A 26,548-nucleotide genomic window follows, 5' to 3' on the forward strand; every position below is an offset into this window, starting at 1 on the left:
CAGACACTGCTGGCACAATAATGGTAAATGATTTCTGTCAATCAGCTACATGATACACATATATAATCAATAACTCTAAGTTATTTGTATTTCACAATCCTAATTTTAGGTATCAGGCTTAAAAAAATAGTCAGCTATCATTCTGATTGCTGTCCAAAGAATAGAGAAAGCATGGAAATCAGTTTGGAGACCAGTCTTACAATATTCTGGGCAATAAATCTTAGCATCTTGCACTTGGGTGATGGTAGTAGAGATAGATGATGTAGGAAATTGGGATTTTTTTTTTTTTGGAGGTAGGGGCAAAACTTGCTGATGGACTAAATGTGTGTGAAGGTTAAAGGTGTGATTTCTACCAGCCTAGACAATGGTGAGACTCCATCTCTACAAAAAATAAAAAACTGAGCTGGGCATGGTGCCATGTGCCTGTAGTCCCAGCTACTTGGGAGGCTGAGGCAGGAGGATCTCTTGAGCCCAGGACTTTGAAGTTACAGTGAGCTCTGATGAAGCCTCTACACACCAGACTGAGTGACAAAGCCAGACCTTATCTCAAAAAAAAAAAAAAAAGAAAGAAAGAAAAGTGTGACTTCTAGTTTTTGGCTTAAGCAACTGGGTGGGCGTTGGTGGCACTTACTAATATGGGGAAAATTGGAGGAGGAAACAGTTTTGCAGTGAGAGGGTAGAAGGCATGAGATTTATTGTGGTCAAATTGAGTTTTTGATGCTATTAAATATCCACAGAGATCTGTATTTTTGACATCTAGTCTGGAGCTTTGTGGAGAGGACAGGGCTGTGGATATTAATTTAAGAGTCATGAGCACAGGGACAGCATTTAAAGCCACAGGGCTAGATGAGATCATTTACTGAGTGAGTTACTGACTGTTGATATAGGGTGAATTAAGTGGCGCTAGGATCAAGGTTATAAGATTAGTATCAATTTTGATTCTCTTTTTTATTGTTTCCTATGCTTTCCAAGGTGTTCACAATGAAAATATTGAATATATTATTACTTTTATAATCAGAAAACAAGTAAAATTGTAATAAATCTGCTGCTGCCACTCAGAAACTCATCTCTATAACTTCCCTGCTCCTTTTCCAAGAAAAAAAAAACAGTTTGCCTAGTTGGGTCTTAAAAATATTAATGTGCTTATTTAATTGGGAATCTTTGAGACAGAGTTTGCATGAAAATCAACATCCCCACCTCTTCTGCAGTGCAAATGAGCCACTCAGGCTCCCCTAACCTGCATCTCGCTGCTGATTGAACCTGTGCCTAATTATGTGTTGCTGCTTGAGTTCTGGAGTATGTAATAGCAATGTTTATTTGCCAAGATTGACAGTGATGACTAAGTAATTTTCCTCTTCATCGTTCTTTTTTTTTTCTTTTTTAAGTGAAGGAGAGAGTAGCTCTGTCTGTCACAGCACTAAGCCCAGTGAGCTGACGGGGTTGTCCCTGGTTAGTGGAACTGCAGCAGAAGCCCAGACATCTCAGGGGCATTTTGTCAGAAGCCCTAGGGGGAGAGATTTTCCATAACTCATCTGGGATGACTTTCAGGCAGTGGTGAAAGGGCTTCCTGGCCTGAACATTTATTCGGTCAACTAAAATTCACTTTAGCTCTCGTGGCTCTACACACTCTGAGCTGAGACATAGAGATAAATACGACCTTGTGTATGCTCTCAAAGAATGCAAGTTCTAGCATTCAGTTCGAGTTTGGTTTGTTGAGAGTCATGATGAGGGAAGAGTGGGGTAATATGGAAGCATATAACCAGAGGGAGGAGTAGGGTTCAGGGTCGAGGCTACCTGGAAAGGATAATAACAGCCAACATCTGTTGAAACTCCAGGCACCCTTCTTCATGTTTTACAAGGATTAACCCATTTGTTCCTCCCAACAGCCTGCGAGGTAGGCACTCATAAAATAATAGGTTGTTATTCTCATTTCATGGGCCAAAACAAATTGCTGCATAGAGTGGTTAAATCTGATCTGAGTATTTAAAGGCAAAGAGATATTAGCTAGGCTGGGGGTGGAGGGGAGTGTTCCCGGCAACTGGAGCAGCGTGCAGAAAGGCTTGGAAAACGGAACAGCTGGAGGACTGACTGCAGGTGCTCATTGTAACGGGCGTCCATGTTGGGAGGAGGTGTGGGGCAGGGGCTGGGGAGAGGTGGAGCTGAAGAGTCATGAGGTGTTTTAAGAAAGGGAGCAACAGAGTTAGGTTTGCCTCCATTCCGGCTGCCTTGTGTGGTCTGGTTAGGCTGGAGGAAACCAGATAGGAAGTGGTTGTAGGGTTCTTGGTAAACAATGAAAGCTAAGCCACAGCACCTGGGGTGAGCCTGGGCAGAGGCTGGGGGCTGCAGGGGTGCTGTGCAGTGGTCAGCTGGAGCTGGAGACCTGTTGGAGGTGACAGGCTGACGTGATGGAAGAGGAGGGCCGATGGCATAGATAGATGGCACATTGGGTTTGTTCTTTGAACTGCCTCGAGCCTAAGTCTCTGGGGAACAGGAGAAAACAATGCCCCAGCAAACCAACAGAAAGACAATAAACATGTGGATGGAGACCCAAATGCAGGAACAAACCAACCAATAAACAAATACCTCTTAATTTGCTTCTTGTCTGCAATCTCAATTTTCAGCATTTTCCTGAAAACTTAAGGGAAGGATGATCTTGAAGGTGTTCTTACAAGCAAGGGGTGGTAAATAGAAATTAATTGGATAACACTTATTATTAGTGTTTTAATGTGTGTTAAATGTCACTGACATTTCATGCCTTTTTTTTTTTTTACTCTATTTTAGGAAAAATGAAAACATCTATTCATGAGAACTTTCATAGGTTTATTGTTCATGTCGCCCCATCTTTCCCCTAATTCTCTGTAAGATCTTAATTTTTCCAAACCCAAATTCTCTGACCCTGACAGTTTTCAGAAGCGTATTCTTTGAGGTAAGGGAGGCAGTGCTTTATTTATGAACATCCTATTTCACAGATTGGGAAAAGAAGACTCCGAGAGAGTAAGTGATTTTCTCAGGGTCCTATCCTGAGTCAGTAGAGGAGCTGGTGTTTGAAGACGTGCCCATTAGCTCCCAGAGCCCCGTGTTTCCATCTGCCCTCACCACCCCCTTGAGAAGTAGGTCAGCTACATATGGGACACAGAGGGCCACGCAACAGGGGCTGCAATTCCTTAATTTTTTTTTCCAAGAAGAGACTTCGGGTTGTTAAAAAATAATGAGCACTGAACAGGTTGGGTCGTAAGTAAGACGAGAGCAGCAAGTGGGCTAAGCACCTCTCTAGAGTCAAGGACATGGTCTGAAACGAAGAGATACGGTGTTGCCTGCAAAACTCTAGAAATGCTTTCACTTGGCTGGAGAAGTTTACCATTACCCTTTCTGAGCAAAAGGACTGTTGGGAGGAGAAGCACCAGATTGGAAATGGCCCTGTTGTGCCTAGATCAGTTAAGAGGTCTTGAAGTGAAGGACATCCGTATGCCAGGACTGCCACCAAGGGAGCCTCAGCCCCTCCTACTTTGTCGATGGACTTCCCCATTGGAATAATTTCTAGGAGCACCAAGCCATGCTCTCGTTCCTGTTATTCATTCATTCACCACATAGTTATGCAGCACCTATGTAAAGGTTCTTCTTGTTGCTGAGTCTACATCTAGCCTCCCTTTCTCCTTCCTAAGTGAACCTAGATTTTTTCCTATCCCATTCCTATTCCAGATAGCAATCATAATTCATCAGTCAATCAGATGATGGTGATCACCTGCCAAAGGCTGTATGTGTGGGTCAACCTGAATTGACCCAACCAAATTACAAGGATGATATAGACTACACTTGGAAAAGAGGTTTCCTTCTTCCCTTCTAGGTGTGAAAAATAAAGTATGCAGTGCTGAGGGTCATCCTGTGACCATAAGAGGAACAGCTTCATGGTGGAGCTGACATTGATGGTGGCCGGAGCAAAAGGTCAGAATCCACACCCTCGACAGCATCGCTGAGCCGCCAATCCTGCTGTACCTACCGTTTATCTGGGCTTCTGAGTTTTTGAAATTATACATTTCCTCAGTGTTTAAGCCAGTTGGAGTTTGAGTTGGGATTTGCTATTCCCCACAGCACAAAGGTTAGCACAGATCCTAAATAAATCAATGACTCCTTAGTTCCAGGTGCAGTGCCAGGCCCTGGGAACGCCAGTCAATAAGGCACACTCTTTGCTCATGGTGGAGTGAGGAAGGCACGCAAGTGAGAAAAATGTTGCAATTCTGAGTAATCAGTTCAATGATCTAGCAAGCCCTGAAGGCTACAGAAGCACCTGGGGCAGAAGCCTCATCCAGTCACGGAGACTAAGAAACACTTCCTAGACGAGGTGGCATTTAAGCCGAGCCCTGAAGAATGACTGGAGATTTGCTTGAGGAGAGAGATGCACTTTAAGCCTAAGAGAGACAGGCTCAGATTTAAATTTTAGAAATATTCCTCTCACAGGCTGTGGCAGTGGTCCCCAGTCTTTTTGGCACCACAGAGAGGTTTCATGGGAGACAATTTTTCCATAGACCAGAGTGGGGGGAGGTGGAACTCAGGTGGTGATGCAGGGGATGAGGAGCGGCTGTAAATACAGATGAAGCTTTGCTCTCGTGCCTGCCACTCACCTCCTGCTGTGCAGCCCGGTTCCTAAGTTTCAAGGCAGACAATTTTCCACCGTCAGGGGCAGGAGCGGAGAGGCACAGTTCGGGTGGGAATGTGCAGCCGGGTTCCTAACAGGCCACAGACCAGTACAGGGCCACAGCCTGGGAGTTGGGGACTTCAGGGGTGTGGAGCAGAGAATGTTTTACCTTCAAATTCTCATGCATTTTGGCTCCCTAAACACTTAGAGTCAGATAGCTGAGTGTGTACTTGGTCAGTAAACCTTGGGGAGAAAGAAGCCCTTTTTCTGGTCATGTACATGTTATGAGGATCCAGTAAAATAATACAGGTAAAGCACTTAGCACCATGTCTCCTTCATAGTCCACGCTCCATTGATATCAGCCATTATCATCATCATTGTTGTAACTGTTTTTAATTCTTTAATTATGTGGAACCACTGGTTTCAAGGGCTCTCCAAGTGTGATGTGGGGGCAATTAGGATCTTCTAGCATCTTCATGAGGTTCGTAGGCAAAAATTCTGCAGTGCTTATATTTAAAACAGGACAGTGACTGTATTTTTGAATCTGGCCAGACTGAATAACTGATTTAGGATAATTAATAGAAAACAGACATCTCCCCACTACTGCCTTGGCCAAAGCATGACCATCCCTCACCCGGGTTCTGGGAAGCCTTTATCCTGGAAGTGGCAAGCGAGGAGTGGTGGGGTGCAGGATGACTGGCTGGAACTTTCTAAGTGTGAGAACCCTCTGCACCTGCAGAAGAGCATCTTGCAAAGCAATAGTTCCTTTTCTAGAAGATTCGAAGAGAACTGCAGTAAGGAAAAAAAAGACTAATCTGCAAGGGTGGCAGCTGTTCAACCAATTATATCAGAGTGAAATTGGGAGGTCCTGTTGAGCCACACCTCCTTCTAAAAATCAGCACTGATGTTCTGCCTCACTGCTAGGTCAGTTAGGCTGTAAATATTTACTGAGCACCCTTTTAATGGGCCAGGTGGGCTCACAGGTGTAGAAATATAACAGGAAGCCAAAGAGAGCCTCTGCCCTCAGGAGCATGCATTTCATATCTGCAGCCCTCCTCTGGCCCAGGTGATGTCCTATCTCCTGGCATTTTCACAGTACATACTGTTATTCTCTATTTTACAGATGAAAAAACCCATCGAGGTACAGAAAGGCTAAATAACTCACCCAAGGTTTCAGAACTAATGAGAAGAGAACTCAAACTCAGCCCTATCTGACCCCAGAGCCCATGCCATGAGCTCTATCTATCCTTTTTCTATCACCATATTTTGGCTGAAGAAATCAAGCCCTTTACATTTTTGCAAGGCCAGCAAGGGAAAAGTCAGTCGATGTCAAATAGGTGCATTAGCATTAAAAGCAGTGGCCACATAGCAAGGGCCTACCACACCCCAAGCATATCACAGTCTCTTTATTTTTTTCTTAAGCCACCTTAAGGAAGGAGACCTCATCCTCCTTTCTTTGCAGATGGGGAAATAAAGGTTCTAAGTCGTTAAAGAATTAACCACAATAACAATGAGGATGATGATGATCAATTATACCAACCAGTCACAGACGAAGGGCAAGGCACTGTGCTAGATGCCTTCCTTACTTTGGTTGATCCCCATAGCATGTATATGACTAAGTACTTCTACGCTAATAATTTTTATGCCAATAGCACAGAGGGAGAAACCGAGGTGTGGGAAGGCTAAGGTGATTGCCCCAGGCCACACAGTAAGTGGAGCCGTCAAGATTTGAACTAAAGCAGCCTGGCTCCGGGGGCTCCACTCTTAACCAGGCTGATATAATATTTATCCACAGTCTACCGTCATGAAATGGAATGAAAATTCTGCCATGTTACTTCCTAGTCCCATACCCTTCCTCCTGTTCCACGGTGCCTCTCGCAAACATTTTGCCATCTGGGTTCGCAGCAGAAGGTCCCTCAGTGTAGAGTCTCTTCCGTGCCCCAGACCTGAAAAGGCAGTGGGTGTTTGCAGACCAGACCCATGAGATTTAGGGAGGCTTTTCCTCTTTTCTGCTACGTTCCCTTTGATGACTCCTCCTCTTCTGGCCTTGGCAACCATTCCTCAAGCAGCACTTCCCTTCCACAATGCCCAGCTGATGCCCCTTCAAGGGCAGAAGGGCGGACAGTTGAGGGAGCCAGCGTGCAAGGGAGCCATGGATAGGCCCAGGCCTGTCGCTGCAGTCGTCCAAACAGCCCCTGGAATAGGTTCCTCCAGCTCCAGGAAAAGGTCAGAATTTCAATCTCGTGTTTTCACACATCTTAAAAGGATTTCAGAGGCACTGGGGCTGCCCGGGCTCCTCTCTTTAAACAATGTGGTTAAGCCGCTGGTGTTGCTGGAGGCTGCATTCCTCCGGCATTGTGATGTGGTTTTTGGAAGTCATGCATGCAGTTAGCTAAACCAAACTAAGCTGCTTCATTAATGGGAGCAAACTCAAGAGAGAAATTGTGAATAGAAACAAGGCAGGTTTGCTTTCCACCCCTAATTCCAAAAGCCAGATAATTAAATAGGCGGGGAAAGGAAGTGCCCCTTCAGATTCCTAGAGCGACTCTCTTTCTTTCTGTCTTTCCTTTCTTTATTAGGAGGTGGTGGTGGTGGTGGTGGGGTGTGTGTGTGTGTGTGTGTGTATTTGTGTGTGTAGGGATATTGTGAAGGAAATCCTAGCAAAAGATTACCCCGGACTTTCTGGGTAAGCGTTTTCTGTCTCAGGGAGAACATAATAACTACTCATTGTTTTCAGCTCTGTTCAGCTTCCTTTTTCCCTCCTTTCGGTTCTCCTCTCCAGGGTCTCTGCTCCTCACCCCCCAGGACCTCTCACTTTGGATCCCACCTCAAAATAAAGGCTCATGAGCCTAAACTCCACCCTACCCACCATCCCGCCCACCGATGCGCAGGTGGGGTGCTCTCCATCTTCAGAACCAACCCCTGCTAGGCCCTGGGTCCCAGGAAGAATTTGTCTGTCCCCAGCAGCTGGCACATCTCTTTCCTCTGGTGTAATAAACATGCCCAAAGCACTCCTGTTCTAACAGTCTGCCCTCCACCCTCCCTCTCTCAAGCCACCGGCCCGCTCCTGCTCTCTTGTCTTCACCAAGAAGCTCTTGACACTGTCTACCCCGCTTGGTCACAGCCACGAGTCTCCACTCCCATCACAGCCCTTGCTGACTTTTGCTTCCCCCTGCTCCACCAGTGGTCACCACTGCTGCCTAATGTCCAGCGCCAGGGGACCTCCTCATCCATTTCCCATCCAGCTCTGGGCGAGGGAAGAGGAGGATGGCCAAGGTGACCTCTGACGGGGGAGTGCTGCCGTTCAGTCCTCTCCAGGGAGCCTGGAGTTACAGACAAAGACATTTTTCATCTACCAAGCTGCATATTTTTACTTAGATATTTTAAAAAGCAATATTGAGCTCTGAAAGAAAATGTAACATTGATGCCAAATCAGATGAGAACTAACACTTGGTATCAACAGGAATATATTTGAATTTAAAAAGGCTAGCTGCATCTGACAGCAATGTGTCTCAGCTACTTCGCGTCGGAGTCGGGGTGGGGGTGGGGGACAGAAGAACATTTCATCAGCCGTCCCTTCATCCACTTCTTTCACAGACGTTTATTGAGTCCTGACTCGGGGCCAGGTTCTGTGCGCAGCGCTGGGGCGGCAGCAATGAGCGAGACAAAGAGAAGTGTGTGGTGCAGTGGTTAAGAGAATGCGCTTCCCACCCTTCCTGAGCTGCGAAACTTGGGGGATTATTTGACCTTTCTCTAAGGGTTCTAAGCTATAAAAATGGGGCCAATAATAGCAGTCGCTTCAGATGTTTGTTAGGAGGATTGCAGTGTGTTAAATGGTGACCTCCCTCCCTCAAAATATGTCCACCTAGAATCTGTGACTATGACCTTATTTGGAAAAAGAGTCTTTGCAGATGCTATTAAGCATCTTGAGATGAGATCATCCTAGATTAGGATGAGTTCTAAATTCAATGGAACATGTCCTCAGAAGAGAAGAGAAGAGAAGGGGAGGAGACTCAGAGACCCGGGGGGGAAGGTGATGTGGAGACAGAGCTGGAGACTGACGCCTCTGTAATCCAAGGAGCACCGAGGATGGCCCACAGCCACCAGCAGCTAGGACAGTGGCGTGGAACAGGTCCTTCCTGTGGGCCTCCAGAAGGAAGCAACCCTGCTGACACCTGAACTTTCAACTTCTGGCCTCAAGAACTGTGAGGCAATACATTTCTGCCGTGTTAAGCCACGGCGTTTGGGGTCATTTGTTGCAGCAGCCCCAGGAAAACTAATGCAAGGATTAAATGAAATGATGCATATAAAGTCCTGAGAACTGTTCCTGGAACATGAGTCTTCCGTAAATGTTTATTAAGACAGGAGATAGGTGACAGGGTGATAGTCTATATCGTGTGACCACATAGAGTCAGAGAAGGCTTCATATCCAAAGCAACATTTAGGCCGAATCTTAAAGGGCAGGAAACTTCAGAAGAGAAAAGGAGTTTAGCATGGAACGCACATGCAGGGTGAGTTGTTTGGAAAGGAAGTGACATTTTCTGGAAATGATGAGCATGATACTTTGAGGTATCTTATGATTTCTGTGATGAAGGGCTATTCCCTGGCACAACCCGGGCCCTACCAGGGAAGCTTACCAGAACCTTTATACCAACACTTCCTCTCCTACTTCCTTTCTGTTCTCTACCTGGGGCTGCTAGAGAAGAGAAGGAGGTGGGAGACACCAGCAGAGCTTCTCATATTTCTCACCTACAATGGGGCCCTATCATAGCCCTTTTCCTAGCTCCTCTGACATAATGTGACGGCAAGGGTCAAATTCTTCCTTCCAAAGGGCTGCAAGGAATGGCCTGCCCATGCTCAGTGGATATAGAACATGGCGTCCTCCATCTAATCTTTGCTTTTGGACTCTTTTCACTAAAGAGGTTCAGTTAAAGAATGCAATTGCAGTGAACTTGTCTCGACTTCAGCTGGCTGTCACTTTACAGCAGTAGAAACTGCCTCCAGCTATAAATAACACAACATCTAAATAACAGTGGCTTCAACAAATCCCTTTTCCCTTCCAAATTCCACCTTGGAAGAAGAAATTCAGGGTGAGTCAATCTAGGCTTTTATAGCATCCCCACAGTGCATTTAGGACCCAGCTTCCTTCAACTTTCTGATCCACGAGTACGTAGTCCTTTAGAAAGCATGCCACTTGCACACTCTTGTTCTCTTATGGTTGCAAGATTATTGCTCCACATTCCAGAAGATATTCCAGAAAGAAGAAAAAGAAGGAAGAGGGAGTGAAAAAGGGGAGAAGAAAGCAATGTAGGGAAACAGGTGATACCTGTAATTGTTTTATTTTTATTTCAGAATATTACAGGAGTACAAATGTTTTGGTTACATAAATTGCTTTTGTACCATTTGAGTCAAAGTTATAAGTGTGCCCATCTCCCAGATAGTGTGCATTGTACCTATTAGGTGTGAATTTACCCATCCCCGCCTCCCACCCCACCTGCTTGATTCCCGATAAATGTTATTTCCATATGTGCACATAAGTGTTGATAGATTTGTTCCAGTTTGCTGGTGAGTACATGTGGTGTCTGTTTTTCCATTCTTGTGATACTTCACTTAGAAGAATGGGCTCCAGGTCCATCCAGGTTGGTACCTATAATTGGAAAGAAAAAAAATTCCCAGAAAGTTCCAGTAGACCTCTATTTGTGTTTTATTGGCCGGAATTATGACACATGGCGCTCCTTGCTGCAAAGGAAGCTGAGAAATGTGTTTTTAAAAGCTGGGTACATTATCAGTCCAATTAAAATTGGGCTTCAACTATGTTAGGTAGTGATAGGTATCAGGTGGGCAACCAATCGCCTCACATTCATTTGATAAATACAGCCATTGTTAAACTTGAATCTGATTGTGTCTATCCCTTGCTTAAAATTCTTTATTGCGTTCATGATTCTTACGGGCATCTTCACTTCTTTATATTGAAATACTTTGGCATGGTATGGAAGGCTCCAGTGAATTCCCTGACCAGTGCTCCCAGCCTTGGCTCGTCCTTCTTTGCCATTCCTCATCGGGTCCCCCAGCACCACCTGCTGTCCCCAGGATAGCAGTTGCAGCATTGTTCACCTCTACCATTGCATAAATACCTCTTTCTCTACTTGGAATGTCTCCTGGCATATCCCCCACACCATTCATTTAAGACTCTCTTCAATGGTCCAGCTTTTCCAATGTCAACCATTCCTCAGGCAGCCAGTCCCTCTTACCCCCACGTTTCTAAACCACCTTACCGTGTTGTCTTGTAAATTGCTTGGGTCAACCCCAAACGTAGTCAACATAGACAGTTTGTCACTAGTATATGCTATTACCTTTGGCATCACGGTTTTCAGTAGGTCCTGGGCTAGATAAGAGTGGGTAAGAATTCTTCCTCTTCTAATGAAACAGATTTTTGTTGAGACTCGACATTATTTTAGAGATAGTTGAATCTGAATTCCAGCCTCTCAATTGTGAATATCTTGGCTAGGCTGAAGTATCTATTAATAGAAATTTAAAAATTGCAACAAAAGCATGCCAGATGCATGGTTGAATACTATAATCTTCATTTTGCAAATAAGGAAACTAAGGCACAACGAGGTTGAAGTAACTTGCCGAGATCACACTATTAATAAGGGGGGTCATTTGTGATTTGAATCCATGACATACGGTCATGACTGTAGTATACACACTCGCTCCCTTTTGTGTGTCTAAGAGCACAATTAAGTTATTACTCCCATTCATGGCTGGTGTTGGTGTAAATTAATGCCCTTTTGAAAGCTAATTGCACCTCTGAGAATTTACTTTAGAGAAATTTTCCAAAAGCGGAGTATCTGGGAAAACCACAGGCAAAAAGATATTGACTGCATCATTATTTGCACTATTTCAAAATTTTAAAAAACCTGAATGTTTAATAATATGCAGGAGTTATAAATTATAGTTATGCATTTCCATTCAATATGTTAAGTGGCTCTAAACATTTTTAGTTTTGCAGACTCTATAGCAACATGGAAAATATTTATACTATTAAATGAAAAAAAGCATGTTATAAAATTGTTGACCGTGATTAGAGCCAAGTAAAAAGTGACCAGGAATGAAAATGGTAGAAAACATCCTTGGATGAGAATGAGGGAGGTAGGAAAGTGACTTTATTTTGATGTCTCCTTTAATATTGTCACATTACTTTAATAATGTCACACATACTTTTCTGAAGGCAAATGCTTCTCCAATCCTTAAAGCTCCACCCTTTGGCACAACAAGCAAAAGGAAGTGAGAGATGCTTTTGGTTTGCTAAGCTTATTCCTCCAAGAGCTATGCTATAATGGTGGGCAAATAGTGGACAAATAAGGATAGCTACGAGGGAAGGACATACCCTATAGTAATTTTTGTTAAGCTTAGGGCTAAAAGACTCATCAATGTGTGTGAGTGACTTATTTCTTGTCTGCCTCCTTAAATCATATGTGGTTTTTTGGATGGACAGAGAAAACACATATACCGTGAAGACCATGCTTCCCCAGGGTTGCCAGCATCAGTGCAGAGGGGCACTGAAGGCCTCACAGCAGGAAGCCAAGGGGCCCAGCAAGCCCCAACTATCTTCAGTGGTAGTCACTTCTCCAAATGTTGCATCCTCACTGTTCATGAGCTGTCAGAAGACACCTCCCCTGTCTGTCCTGTTTGTTGCTATCCAGTGGCTAGCACCAAATATTTGCTCAAAAATATTGGTTAAATGCATGGGTAATGGCACCAGCAGCCTCTGTTTCCAAGAACAGAGATTTTCTACCTCCCTTACTGTTTCCAAAGGAGCACTTTTTCAGTTCCTGATTGTGGTAGAGGCTGCTAGCTCACGTGTTCTTCCTGGGCACATGGGTAGACTAGACCACATACTTCCCAGCCCCCTCGTGGGTAGGTGTAGCTGTGTGACCAGGTCTAGCCCATCAAGTGAGGCTGAAAGTGATATTTGCTACTTCTGGGATGAGGCAGTTAAGTGGGTAGAACACTCCAAGCTCTCAGCAATGGCCCCTGAGACTCATGTGCTGCAATGGCAGCCTCATCAGCTGGAGGAGCATGGACTCCCGAGTCACCAGGTGAGGGGGACCCCACAGACTCCCACTGGCAACTGGTGTAACAACCAAACCTCTACTGTGCTAAGCCAGGCATTTCAGGATTTGTCGTTACCTACCATAACTAATATATCAATACGTTCCATTTTGTACATAAAACACAGTGAGAGTATGGATTAGCCATGAATTCAATAAAAACATTGTTCATAAAATATTTGATGGAGGCCATGAGAGAAAAGCAATGTTTTCCAGTGGAGAAGTCCATTAAGTTACGTTCTCTCCTTTATAAAAAACACAGGAGAAACTTCTCAACCTGTAATCCTAGACAAGGTTGAGTGTCTCCTATTTGATAATAAGACATTACTAAGAATGCAATTCTTACTGATTGATCCTTTTTTTCTTTTTTTGGCCTTGCCCATCAGGTAAGCTCAGAGCCAAACAAGTGGCTTATGCATGGCCTCATGGAATGCGTTTTTGTCAACTCTCTACTGTTATCATTTTGCTGCTCAAGGTTCATTTTCCCTTTGGCTCCCAATGTATCTAACTGTTTCCTTTGTGTTGTATACACTCTTATAAATCTCTAAACAACCCTTCTTTGGTGAAGAGGACGAGGATGAGTGAGAACCAAGCTTTTAGAATGAACTCTGAACAAATTATCCATGAGCCTTTCCTGTCCTAACACTGGAACAGATAGATAGTGTAAGTCAGCTCTAAATTTAACAATGAATGCTATTGATCTTAATTTACTTTTCTTCTAGGTTTCATGACTATTAATTTTTCCTTTGATTTATCACAGGATAGCTCAAAGAATCTTTGAACAGGAATAACTGTTGGTGCAGGATGCACGGTAAGATGGCGTGGTGTAGGCCTTCATGAGGCAAGCGTGACAACACTGTGAAATGCACATGGATCAGGGTCCCCAGATGATGTTTAATCACTGGTACTTCCTCCTTCTGAAGCTTTATACATCACTTTAATTCACATTTTCAATGGAAAACATTCCTCCATAAAACTCCCCCAGGTGGTGATGAATACCTGATGCAGAAATATTAACATTTAAAAATCCCAACTCACACCTCACCTTAATTTTACCTTTGCTTTGCATACCTGTGTAAATTCAATGGCTTGAAATATCTCTTGTGTACCTGCACCGAAAAGTAGTGCTAAATTATTTTTAGATTTCGTATCTGTAGTCATATCTGTAAATGATTTACAACAGATGCACATAGACACATGTGAAAAAAATTCTTTATTAATTTCTCACATTTCATTACAAAATGTATGTTGCAAACAACTTGAATAACCTACTTGTGGTTTTGTTTGTTTTTGTTTTTAGACCATTGGCTTCAAGGACTCAGGATCTCCCTATCTTTTATCAAGTATTGGGAAACACTGATTATTGGAGTCAATAGGTTATCATTTTGCTATTTATTTTCTTCTCTCAAGCTCTGAAAAAAAATGTCCTCTGTATAAATTAAACAACAACAAAAAATGTTGTAAATTCTATGTCATTACAGTCAACAGAATTATAATAATGCATCCAAAATGTGCGGCCACAAAATATCAGGTATATGTTTGAAAAAGAAAAAAAAAATGACATTTTAGCCTTGTTAAAAGGATAATGGTCCCATATTTTTATTAACAGGTTAGCAAAACAAAATCCAATGGATTACAATATTTACATGTTATTTGAAAAATAAAGTAGTGATAAAAGCATGTCACAATTATTTTCTTTTTTTTTTCCTTTTTCTTTCTTTTTTTTTTTTTCTTTTTTTCTTTTTTGTTTATTTTTTGGTAACCATTACAAACACCCAATCCAGGTATGGAACTGTTTAATACAATTGAAATGAGGCCAATTAAAAACAAATATAGACACAAAATGAATCTTTGTCTGGATAGTTCATACTTTCCCCATTTTCTGGTTTCCACATGATGGCCCCCATCCCTAAAAAAAAAAATTAAATTAAAACAAACATCCTACAAATAAAAATTCTTAACAGTAAGAAAATAAAAGAAGAACATGCTTTTCAAGTAAGCACTTATTCCACAAATGCAACATCTTTCCATGGATTTTATTTGAAGCTGTGTGGGACACTGTCATCTCAGCAATTCCCCTTCCCTTTCTTCCCTCCCGCCCTCCCGCAACCCTTCCAAGTAAAAAAAACCAAAACATGAAAACCAAAGGACTCACACATGCACACATGCACGCGTGCGCGCGCACACACACACACACACACATCCAAGCGCTCACACACACAGGCTTCTAAAACCTAGGCTTTAAGAAAAGTTCTTTTCTACTTTTTGGAACGAAACCGTTTGTTCACAATCAGAACATGTTATAAATGTAGGCTTAGATTTAGTCTAAGCTGCTCCCTCCTGAAAAAGCTGATATGGGGACAGAGCAGCTGGCAGCTAGATACAAAAAAAAAAAAAAAAGTAGTTCTCCAGGCTCCTTGTAGGATATACATTATTTCTTGTCCACACTCACCAAAGGGATGGGATTCTAGTACATCCCCATGTCCCCCAAAATAATGACATACCCCCACAAAATACAATGCCAACAGAAACAAAACACAGATTTTAAAATCACACACAAAAGCCAGCCCATCCTAACAGAAATTATTTGTGTGAGACAGATAATGTGTGAATTTGACAGGCAACAAAAGGGTGAAGAGGACCTCCTCGTCTGGCCCACAAGCTGCATAGCTGTGCAGAAAGTTTGGTTCTTTAGTTAAATAAAAAAAAAAAAGTTAACTTCTTTGTTATTTCCATGTTTAAAATAAAAACATTCCTATTCACAAAAAAAACTAAATCTCCCTCACCCCCAAATTAAAATGACAATAACAACACACACACAAAAAACCAATTTATATGAAAAACCGAATTGTGCTGTGTTTGTAACACTCAAATTGATAGAAAATAAACATGTGGCAAACAAAACTCCACGATCACCTTAAAATTAGCTCACATGGATCTACCAAATTCTAAATTATAGTTGAACACTAATAAACAGCTTACCTGGAATAAAGGATGACAATTCACAAACAGTTATCTAATAATTAAAGTCTGTTTCTTTTTTTTGTTTTGTTTTTTACTAAAATAATTAAAAAAATCACAGTATTTTAAGAAATAAAACCCACGTGGGGATTTTAAGCACAATTTGTGTTCCTTTCTTTAAAACTCTTTTTTTTTTTTCTCCATTCACCATCTTGCCCAGCAGTTCTCTCTACATTTAACCACAATGACGACAGGTAGTACTGACAAATGCAGAGAATTCCCTTGGTTAGGTTTGAGGTACTAGGAAACAGGTGACTGTTTTATGCAAAGCAGTTTGTTTTCTGTTTTTGTTTTTTGTGTTTTTTTTTTTTTTTTCCCAAAGCGGCTGCAGTTAGGTCTTGAAAAAGCTTAAGGTATTAAAACTAGAAAAACGCACTGAAAGTTGCGCGTCAAAAAGTTGTTCCCCTACGAGAAGTCTTCTACTGTCACGGAGCTTCTGTTTCCACATACTGTCCAAGACCACCACCGTGCCCTTGGGAGGTGCTTCCATATTCCGCAACAAATGAAACTTCCACGATGAAGATCCGGAAGAAAAGATGTAGTGATGGAAAAGGAGCCACATATTCCAACCGTTTAAATAATTTTAATTTACATACTCACTCACACAGGTACCAGTGCTTTGAAAATAGATTGTTCAGTCCTAAAAAGCAGCTTTGTTCTGTCTTCTCTTTTCTGTCCCTCCCTTCTCAGCCCAAGCCGGCCCTCCCACTTTTTCATCACGGTTCAAGTAAGGTTTGATTAAGATTTTCACCAAACGCTTATTCTTTTTTGGCCTCTGCATTCTCTAGGAGAGATTTGTCGGTAGCTACTACACAGATGGCTACTGCTTCATTCTTTAAGGAAAAGTCCATCCCAATGGCCTCACTGACTTCCTTTTCCTCTAGGGAGGGCATCTTAACAACGTCCTCCACAATCTCCTTCGGGTGGATTTCTTCTCTGCTCACCTGCTTGGTGTCATTCAATGCCCTGCAGGGGGGAAAAGCATTTATGGAAGACACAGTTGAGTACAGTAAACATTTTTTTCTAATTAAACAAACAAACAAACAAACCCCCTTGAAATGTCCTTTTATTTCCCTGATCCTAAAAATGCCTTGGGGTTTCCTTTAAACAAATGCCATGGATGTATAAAGAAATTGTGAGTGATTTATCCTTCCTGTATGTTATGCTTAGGTTATGTATTTCTGTAACTTTTTAAAGATTTGAACCTACAAAAATATCTATTATTTACTGTGTTTTGATTATGCCATGTTTTGTTTCTAGATTAACATAATAGTTTTATGACACCTCTTTTAATGGGTCCTAAGTGGTAATAGCAAGAACTGTCACGCCCAGACTCCAAGCTGAACTCAGAAGCTTGGAGATTGGCTATGTTTATTAAGACTAAAAGAGCAACTCAGGTACTCAACATTTATTGGAAAGGTCCAGAAACAAATCATGGAAACAAACAAAAAGCAAAAACCTGAAGATAGAACCCATGTCTTGGGAAGCTTAGTTATATTCTCTGAGGTCTACACGCTTGAGGTTTTGGGGGCATTTTCTCCTAAAAGAACCAATCCTAGGTTCTTTCCGTGTCTGGTGGACTGAGGGTGATTTGTGGAGGGGACGATTTTACGTTTAAGGATCTTATAAGTGCTTTACAGGTGTGCTCTCACCTACCTGGGAGGCAGGCAGAAGCTGGCTCTGTCCCCGAGGCAGGGCATGGGAGTGTTCAAGGCCACTCAGGGAACGGTCAGTCACAGAGGCAGGAACAGAGGTCAGATCTTTTAGCCCCGATTCAGGTTCTATCATAGAATGTCACGCTAATGAAAACTAAAGGGACGTTGGCTGGGGAAAACACTATACTTCCGCAAGTGGGCTCCGGTGGGATTTGTCATTCATAAAGATGACTTTTCCTCATCTGACTTGTGGCTGGGTGACCATTTTAAAAAAACAACAGAAAAGGAGAAACTTGGTTCCTCACAATTATCTCTCCTCCCCTGGCCCAGAAGGGGTCTGCGTGCTCTCGGGGGGAACAAAAAAAAAACCCCCAATCTCATTCCCGCCCGCTCCCTCTGGGCAAAGGCCTTCTGGGGACAGCCCAACTTACATGCCGTGTCTCAGCACGTGTCTCTCCCACTCGGAGCCCTGTGAAAATGCCCGTCCACAAAATTCACATGGAAAACGCTTCTCGGCGTTAACAGCAGCCCCACGATCAGAAAATCTCATCAGCTCTGCGAAGAGGAAGCAGACATGTTACCTGTGTGTTGTGGGAATCGGCAGAATGGATCAGTCAACATTCATTAGGAAACTGTCTCTCCCACCTTCACTTGTAAAGCCACGCAGAGGTCGAAAGCAATTTCCAGATTCCTCACTGTGTCTCAGGTTTTCCCCTGAGGGCATTTCTTGAATAGCTCTCAAGAACTGTTCCTGGTGCTGAGGCCCCGGCCTCCCCATCTCTCCTCATCCCCCCCGACATGCCCCTCACAAATTATCTGGGCCTTTCTTGCTTGAAGAGCCCCTTCTGCCCACTCCCAAGGCATCTGAGCATTTTTGTTTCCTATTGAATTTCTCTCCCTTCTGTGACACTATCAGTGACTCACAGTTTAGCATCTATTCATTTTCTGTTGACACAGGTTAATCTTTGTTCACTAAAAAGAACACAGGCCACGGGAAAGCACCAGACCAGGTTACGTGTTGTACACCTCGGGGTTTCTACTTGTTCCAAGGAAGGCTGAGGGCTCACGACTTGTGGTCACCCATATGGGTGTCACAGTCGTCCTCACAGGGTGGTCACGAGCACTGAATAAGATGTACCAGTGAGGAACCTCGCACGACCACGAATGTGGGCAGCCGGGGGCCGGTGTGTAAAAGCACACACTATTGAGGGACCGTGGCCAGCTGCCTGGCAGCTACTCTTCGGTCGGTGGCATTCATGAATGTGGGGACAGACAGACGTTTCTGGAAGGGTCTGTAGGAAACATCAAATATTGACTTAGTTGTTTTGTTTCCTCCTCGGGGGTTGTGCACGTGGTAGAGGTCTGATAAATGTGGATTGGCTGCCTCATTGTTTTCAGGCCACATCTCCTGGCAAACTCAAAGACAAGAGCTTGTGTGGCTTTTGTGCTGTCCTGAGTCCCAAGCCCGTGTGTCTTTCATTATACCACAGAGGGCCAAGTCTTCCCGTGGGTCACTAACAGCAGGATCTAGCCCGGCCTGCAGCCGCGTCGCAAAGCAAGAGCAGTGCAGAGGGAAATGCCGATCACCAGCACATATCTGATCACTCTGGCCCCCGCGTACGAGAGGTTACAGGAAGCTGTCTCCTGGTCGAAATGCCCCATCTAATAGGATCCTCAAGACGACGTTACCAGGGTCGGGGGCGCCCTGTGATGCCTTCATCTTCAGCACAAAAAGCTATGTGAACGGGGCCAGTTTTAACAAAAGATGAAACATTTTCTCACAAATTAAGAAGATCACCACACAAGCCATTAAAAATAATTGCACAGACTATCTTCCTTGATTCTTTTCATTGGAAATGAGACAGCACCATCTGCTCCGCGCATTAATTCCTTAGCAGGGATTATCTTGGGCAAGAAATCAACAGAATGCCTTCCTGACTCCTCCCCAACTGCATAATGAGGGGGGGTGGGGAGGATTCTGCCTGGGTTAATTTTGATTTCTTCATGCCTGGTTTCTTCTCTTTCTAATTCCCTTCGATCTTCCTAGGCAGGACCTGCAGCGTGTCGTATTCAGCCCGCTCTCCAGCTCTCACACTTGGAACGGAGGTTGGAAATGGGGTAGCTACAAGGCCGTGAGCCCCCCTAAACGAAGGGTGTCTGATAAAGGTCTAAGTTGCCAACAAAGGGAATGTTCCTGGTACACTTGCTCCTTTACCCTTAGGAAACATGAAACCAGTCATCTATTCTTTCCAATGGCACATGCTAAGTTCCATCCTCAAAGGAGGAGGCCACTCATCACCTGCCACACTTCAAACAGCTCTCCAGCAGCCTGAGCCCTGCGCTAAAGCCACCTCCCGCCCTCTGCTCCTGGAAGGCAGGATGTCTGGCAACACACCCTGGGGCTATTGTGTGTGCTTCTTCTTCTTGGCAAGACTATACCTAGATGGTGGAAAATTGATTCTAGGTCTATTCAAAGGGGATGGGACAAAGAAGGCTGTTCTTTCAAGGATGGGTGAGGGGGAAGGGAAGGTTTAGGCTTTGTAATTCCCATTAACATTACTGGAAGTCACTCATGTAAATCCCCCACCCTCTGGGAGGAATCCGTGCTTCTCTACCCTGAGGACTTTTTTTTTTCCCATATGGTTAAGGCTCATGAATGTGGATGCTCCACTTTCCAGTGAGAAGCGGAGACCATGAAGTTCTTTCCAGCCAAACCAACCTGGTCTGAGGCCCCAGTGCCACTTGAGAAGGGGGTGGCCACGGTGGGCGGGCGGGGAAAACCTCCCTGGTATCCCACACACATCTCAGCTGCCTTTTCTTAAATTCTATTTTTTTATTTTTTACGGAGTCACAGGGGAGGGGAAAACTAAAGGAGTGTTTGCCTTTGTAATGCTTATAACCATTAAAATCACACGTGCTCAGCTTTAGAGACCAGAAAGTCATAATAATATCCAATGAGGAATAATTTATTTCTTGAACAGAAATAGCAAGGCCACAGAGCATCAGGAAGAAAAAGGAGCCTTTCTGTCAAAAGCAGCTTGTCCCAGAGAACTCTGGTAACAGGGCACAGATGTTAAGAATTCATTGTGAAGAACATATTTGTGAAATTTTTTTTTAAAAGAAAAAGGAAAAAGAAAAAAAAAAAACATGTCTCTCAGATTGCAGAGCTGATCCTTGTCAGAAATGGCTTAATAGAGCCCCTACTAATAAAAGTAACGACTTTTCAAGAACAATCAGCCTATATGGGGAGGGTATTTTATTTGTCTACGTAGTTTTCAGGCTGACCGCAGGAGGGGGTTGGGGGGCAGGTGACAGGCTAGCACACCTTGACTGTCAGCCGCCGCTGTCTGTCTTGGTTGGGGGTTCAAAGGCCAAACTGGACCCCACTTTGCAAGCCCATGGTCTCCTCCCTGGCCTCATGGTGGAGGGGTACGGGCAGGTTGGGAAAAGGAACAGGGAACACCTTGGAGGGGAACAGCCCACTAACAGGCTTTCTGAGGATTATAGACTGACCAAGAAGGAAAAACAAGATATTCTGCAAAAGTGCACCTCAGAACAAAGCGCCCAGGGCCACTGAATTCACAGATTTCAGAGCCAGGTTCCCTTCAGTGAAGAACATTCCACTGCCCACGGCATTGGGAAAGCAGAATGCAATATAAGAGGTCTTGCCTCAGAGCCAGAAGACCTAAATTCAACTTCTAGTGAGTTTTCTTTTTTTTTTACCCACTTTGGAAAGGCTATTAAATATCCTGGATTTTTATTTTCTCATTTATAAAATGACAATAATACCACCTGCATTGCAAGGTTACTATTTATTAGGTGATTATTACATTCCAGGAACTGGGCTAAGATCTCTTGTTTAATTTTTACAACCACCTATGGAACCACACCCTGGAGAGCCAAAGCAATCTTGAGCAAATACAACAAAGTTGGAGGCATTATACTACCTGATTTTAAAATCTTCTACAAAGCTACAGTAATCAAAACAGCATGGCATTGGCATAAAAACAGACACATAGACCAATGGAACCGAATAGAAAGCCCAGAAATAAATCCACACACTTATAGTCAACTGATTTTCAACAAAGTTGCCAAGAACACACAATGGGGAAAGGATAATCTCTTCAATAAAATTGTTGGGGACAATTGGATATCCACATGCAGAAGAATGAAATTAGATCCTTATCTTTTATCAGATGCAAAAATTAAAATGGATTAAAGACTTAAATATAAGACCCAAAACTATAAAAATGCTAGAAGAAAACATATGAGAAAAGCTCTATGACATTGGTCTGGGCAATAATATTTACGATATGAACCAAAAAGCACAGGCAACAGAAAGAAAAATAGACCAATAGAATTACATCAAACTAAAAAGCTTCTGCATAGCTAAGGAAATAATCAACAAAGTGAAGAGACAACCTAAAGAATGGGAGAAAACATTTGCAAACCATATATCTGATGAAGAGTTAATATCCAAAATACATAAGGAACTCAAGTCGATAGTAAGCAAACAAATAACTCAATTAAAAAATGGGCAAAGGATTTGAACAGATATTTCTCAAAAGAAGACATACAAATGTACAACAGGTATATGGAAAAAAATCCTCAACTGCTAATCATCAGGGAAATGCAAATGAAAACCACAATGAGATATCACTTCACACCTGTTAGAATAGCTGTTATCAAAAACAGGGAAGATAACAAGTGTTGGAGAGAAACGTGGAGAAAAGAGAATTCTTGCACACTGTTGGTAATAATGTAAATTAGTATAGCCATTATGGAAAACAGTATAGAGATTCCTCAAAAAATTAAAAATGTAACTACTGTATGATTCAGCAATCCCACTTCTGGGTATAACCAAAGAAAATGAAATCAGCATATCAAAAAGATATTTGCACTCTCATATTCATTGCATGATTATTCAGAATAGCCAAGATAGGGAATCAGCCTAAGTGTCCATCAGTGAATGAAAGGATAAAGAAAAAGTGGCATATACACATAATGGAATACTAGTCGGCCTTAAAAAAAGGAAATCCTGTCATTTGTGATAACACGGATGAACCTGGAGGACACTATGTTAAGTGAAATAAGCCAGGCACAGAAAGACGAATGCTGCATGATTTCGTGTCTATGTGGAATCTAAAAAAGTGACACTCATAGAAGCAGATTGTGGTATGGTGGCTCCCAGGGGCTGCGGGTGGAGAAACTGGGGAGATGTTGATCAAAGGACACAAAATTTCAGTTAGACGTGAAGAATAAACTCAAGGGATCTATTGTGCAACACGGTGACTATGGTTAATCACGTGTTCTAGGCTTGAAAATGGCTGGATAGATTTAAGTGTTCTCACCACACACACAAAAAAAGCAAGTATGTGAGGTAACACATACATTAGTTAACTTGATTTAGCCCTTCTACAATGTATACGTATTCTAAAACATCATGTTGTATGCCATAAATACATGCAATTTTTATTTGTCAATTAAAAAATAATATTTAAATAAAAGCAAATTTTTAAAAAAGTCCAAAATCTGAAGTTTTAAAGTTAAAAAAAATCTTTACAACAACCTTAGGAGGCAGGTGATGATATTATCATCACTATCATCATTACTGTTATTATTATTTTACAGATTACCAATGTACAAGGAGATAAAATAATTTACCTAAAGGCATATAGATAATAAGTAATGGTGCTGGGAGCTCAATTCAGGCAGGCTAACCGCAGAGCCCTCTACATCACGTGAGATTAGAGAAAAAAGGTTATATAAAAACCACCAACACTGAGCCTGGCACAGAATGATGCCCAATAACAGCAACCAATACTATTCTTCTCATCACTGGGATGATATCAACAGTGCTTATTTCTCAGGTTTATTGCAGATAAATCTGCAATAACTAAAGTAACATATCCCAACTGATATTCTTATCTGCACAGTCTAGAGATTTCCACAATATTCTATGTTGAACAATATAGACAACCAACTCTAGATCACATAAATGTATATCTACAACTAGATATACTTTTGAAAACCTTTTTATTTTGAAATAATTAGACTTGCAGGAAGCTGGAAAAAGAGTGCAAAAGTCCCATGCATCCTTCCCCAGTGTATTCTGTAACTACATGGTTGAACGACAGAGGTGGTCTCTCTTTCTCCCCTCTTTACAAAGCAAAAACAGAGCACAGAGGGGATTAAGAGAAGGGCCAAGAAGAGGAACATTGCGAGGGGGCTCACGTTCTTTGCAGCCTCCCTGACAGCTCGGGGGTGTGCGTCCCCGCAGCAGCTATTTTAAATAAGCATTCAACTGGAAGTTCATTCTCATCCCGCGATAGCTCTACAGTGTCATCCATCTTGCTATCCACCTGTCCTTATTCTGAAGATTCCCGAGATACCAGTTTCCCTTATGAAAAGCAAATCACTGCCATATATTTTTCAACAAACATATAGCTATAATTAGGGAGAAAATGTCTGTTTTCCTTGGCGTTTCAATAGCTGGTCATAGTTTACAGAGACACAGCCCCTAATGTGTTTTTTAAGCCAGTCTGTTCTGCTACTTAACTAAGAAGGATCATTTCTGTCACTCCTACAACCACCTCCTGCCTCCCCTCTGTCTCACTGTGGATGTGCCGGACGCTAGCTGGGACTAAAGGGCAGGGGGAGACTAACCTCTGTCTTCGGCCTTGCTGTTCATTTCTTCGTCCTTGTCCTCGTCATCGCTGCTGGAGCTCTCCATCTTTTCCTTCATCTGTTCCAGCTGATCCAAGTTCACCCGTCCAACCAGCTCGAAGTTACGGCTTACCTGAAAAAGGCCCAAACAAATGATGGAATAATGAACCGCAGGCTAAGTAGGGTTCTCCCTGATGCGGACACCTTTCCAACATCATTTTCCCACGACTATGGTTTTGGAACCAGGACCAAACAACCCAGGGACCTAAGAGATCTTTTTCTTGATTTTGACTCTTTGAGAGACGAATCTGCCCTTTGCTTCTACCTTCCACTATTCTCACTGAACTGCCAACACTGGGCCTTCCTTACCAAACTTGGTACGAAACATGACCTACGGTAAACAGGGAGCAAAAAGCATCCTAAAGCCTAGCTAGCGTGTAGAGTAGTCTAGTAAGCATTTTTTGAGTTGAATTCAAAGGTGCATCTTTCATAAACCGTCCAAGTTTCAAATACTTTTGGAATAGAACAGGCTCTGCAGCCATCCTGGCCACCAGCAGTGAGAACCTCAACCCTTTTGCCACGATCCTATCAACTGAGGGGTTGTGGGCTGTCCAGCTTAGACCAGGTGACAACTATTCGATTCTTAACTCTAGTTTAAAAGGAAGACAATAATACTACTGTTAGTGCTACTGTTTTTGAAGCTGGCCACAGCTTATTCATCAAGGCTGGGATTATCTGAGAAAAATCTAGATGACTAACCCCTAAAAAGCCCTTTAAAAATGTTTTACTTATATAAAATGTGGTTAGAATAATGTGGGAATCCAAGCTTTCCTCAAAATATCATTCAAGGGAAACAGAAATCTACATTAAAAGTCTTTAAAGATTTTCTCTTTTGGGTTGTCAGATCAATGGCAGCACAACATTTAACCTTCTCCATTAATCTAGTTTCAGAACCTCTGCTGTTGCATGCATAGAATTTTCAGGAATAACAAGTTGGTGGAGAACTCAAGCCAATAAACAGCCATGGGCTACTCCTCTGTGCCAGGCACTGTGCTCCCCTCTCTGGGGCCCGGGGAGGAGGCATACAGAAATGAATGAGACCGGGTTCTGGCTTGCAGAGGCTCACAGTTTAGTTGAAGAGGGAAGACAGACAACATTAATTAGATTCCAAGGCAGATTTCCATAGCTACCACAGTGGAGGTAGATTGTAATGAGGGCACAGGAGAGGAAAGAGAGAATTTACAACACGATTCCAAAATATTCTCCGGGACCAGACTGGAACAAAGATTTGCTGAGCACCACCTATTCCACATGTCTGGCAGATGGGACATCATCATCAACGGTGACAAATGGGAGAGAGATTCAGAGTACCAGGCCCGACAGACAGTCTATGGAAAGGTTAACTATTGTCCCAACAATGTCATGTAGAAGATAGGGAGCATCTAAAAGGAGGAAGGAAACTTCGGGCAAGAAAAACAATACATTGATCTGTATCTATAATAATTAAATCCATGAAATCAGTTGTTTTGGAAAACAACTCAGTGTGAAGGTGGACAAGATGTCTTCGTCAATCCCCATGTTACACGTTCAGGGCAGGCAACTTCTCATTTTGCTAATTAAAAAAAGTTTTAAAAATTAATAAGACTTAAGGTCAGAAGGAGGAAGAAGAAATCAAGTTTGGAATCTTAATTTCTCTCTTTCCTTCTAAATTCCCAGTAACGGTCTCTAAGGATTTTTGTTTGCGGCACCTTCCTAACTAGGGATTTAGCATTTTTATTTATTTATTTTTATGAGATAAGAGCAAAAAGGGATAGTACCGGGAACATAAGCTTTTAAGCCAGACAGACCTGAGTTCAAGTTTAGGGTTTGCCATTAGCCACTAGACTCTGGGTGAGTCACTCGACACATACGGCCTTGACGTCCTCATCGGTTAAAGGAGGTCAGCATGGTGCCTGAAGGAAAACAGTCCCCCCCAAATGTGATCCCCTTCCCCTTTCTGGGAATGTGGGCCTTTTCCAGATTTGGCTCTTGGAAATGCTTACAACAAGCATTGTGAATGCATATTTACAAAGTTATGTTTGGCCACAAAGTCTACATTTTAGCCAAATAGCATTTATGACAAATATTTGAATAGAAGTTCTCTGGCTTGCTAATTTTTCAGGAAAAGTGGGCAAGGTTCCAATTTGCCTAATTTCGAAATGTGTTTGAAGAAAACTATTTTTAAATGACTAGCACATAAAAGGCAGCCTTGCCTGAGCCACTTTCTCCCCCACCTCCCAACATTGGCAATCAGGGCAACTGTAAATACGTGTGAGGCCCATGAGGGGTGTGCAGTAACCAGGAAACAAAAGCAATGACACCAAGGAAGCCAAAAGGAATCCTGAAACATCTGCTTTAGTCCAGTTGCTTTGCATCCCTCCTTCTTTCCCCTTCTCCTCCCTCGCTCCCAGCAAGGACTT

General features: G+C 42.8%; 1 protein-coding gene across 3 annotated transcripts in view; it reads right to left on the reverse strand.

Annotated features, from left to right (window-relative positions):
• Positions 1-13,947: 13,947 nt before the first annotated feature.
• The window catches only part of ZNF462 (zinc finger protein 462), a 134,698-nt gene continuing 122,097 nt past the window's right edge, over positions 13,948-26,548 (reverse strand). For 2 of the 3 annotated variants that reach the window (XM_045562319.1, XM_045562316.1), the window contains exons 11-13: positions 24,090-24,222; positions 17,855-17,978; positions 13,948-16,734 (exon numbers count right to left, since the gene is read on the reverse strand). In XM_045562319.1, the coding sequence (XP_045418275.1) occupies positions 16,527-16,734; positions 17,855-17,978; positions 24,090-24,222 (465 nt within the window). In that variant the 3' untranslated portion in view covers positions 13,948-16,526. The remainder of the gene's footprint in view (positions 16,735-17,854; positions 17,979-24,089; positions 24,223-26,548) is intronic. The other variant, XM_045562318.1, reaches the window with a different exon arrangement.

Source organism: Lemur catta, chromosome 10 (assembly GCF_020740605.2).
Source record: "Lemur catta isolate mLemCat1 chromosome 10, mLemCat1.pri, whole genome shotgun sequence".
In the NCBI taxonomy this organism is placed as follows: domain Eukaryota; kingdom Metazoa; phylum Chordata; class Mammalia; order Primates; family Lemuridae; genus Lemur; species Lemur catta.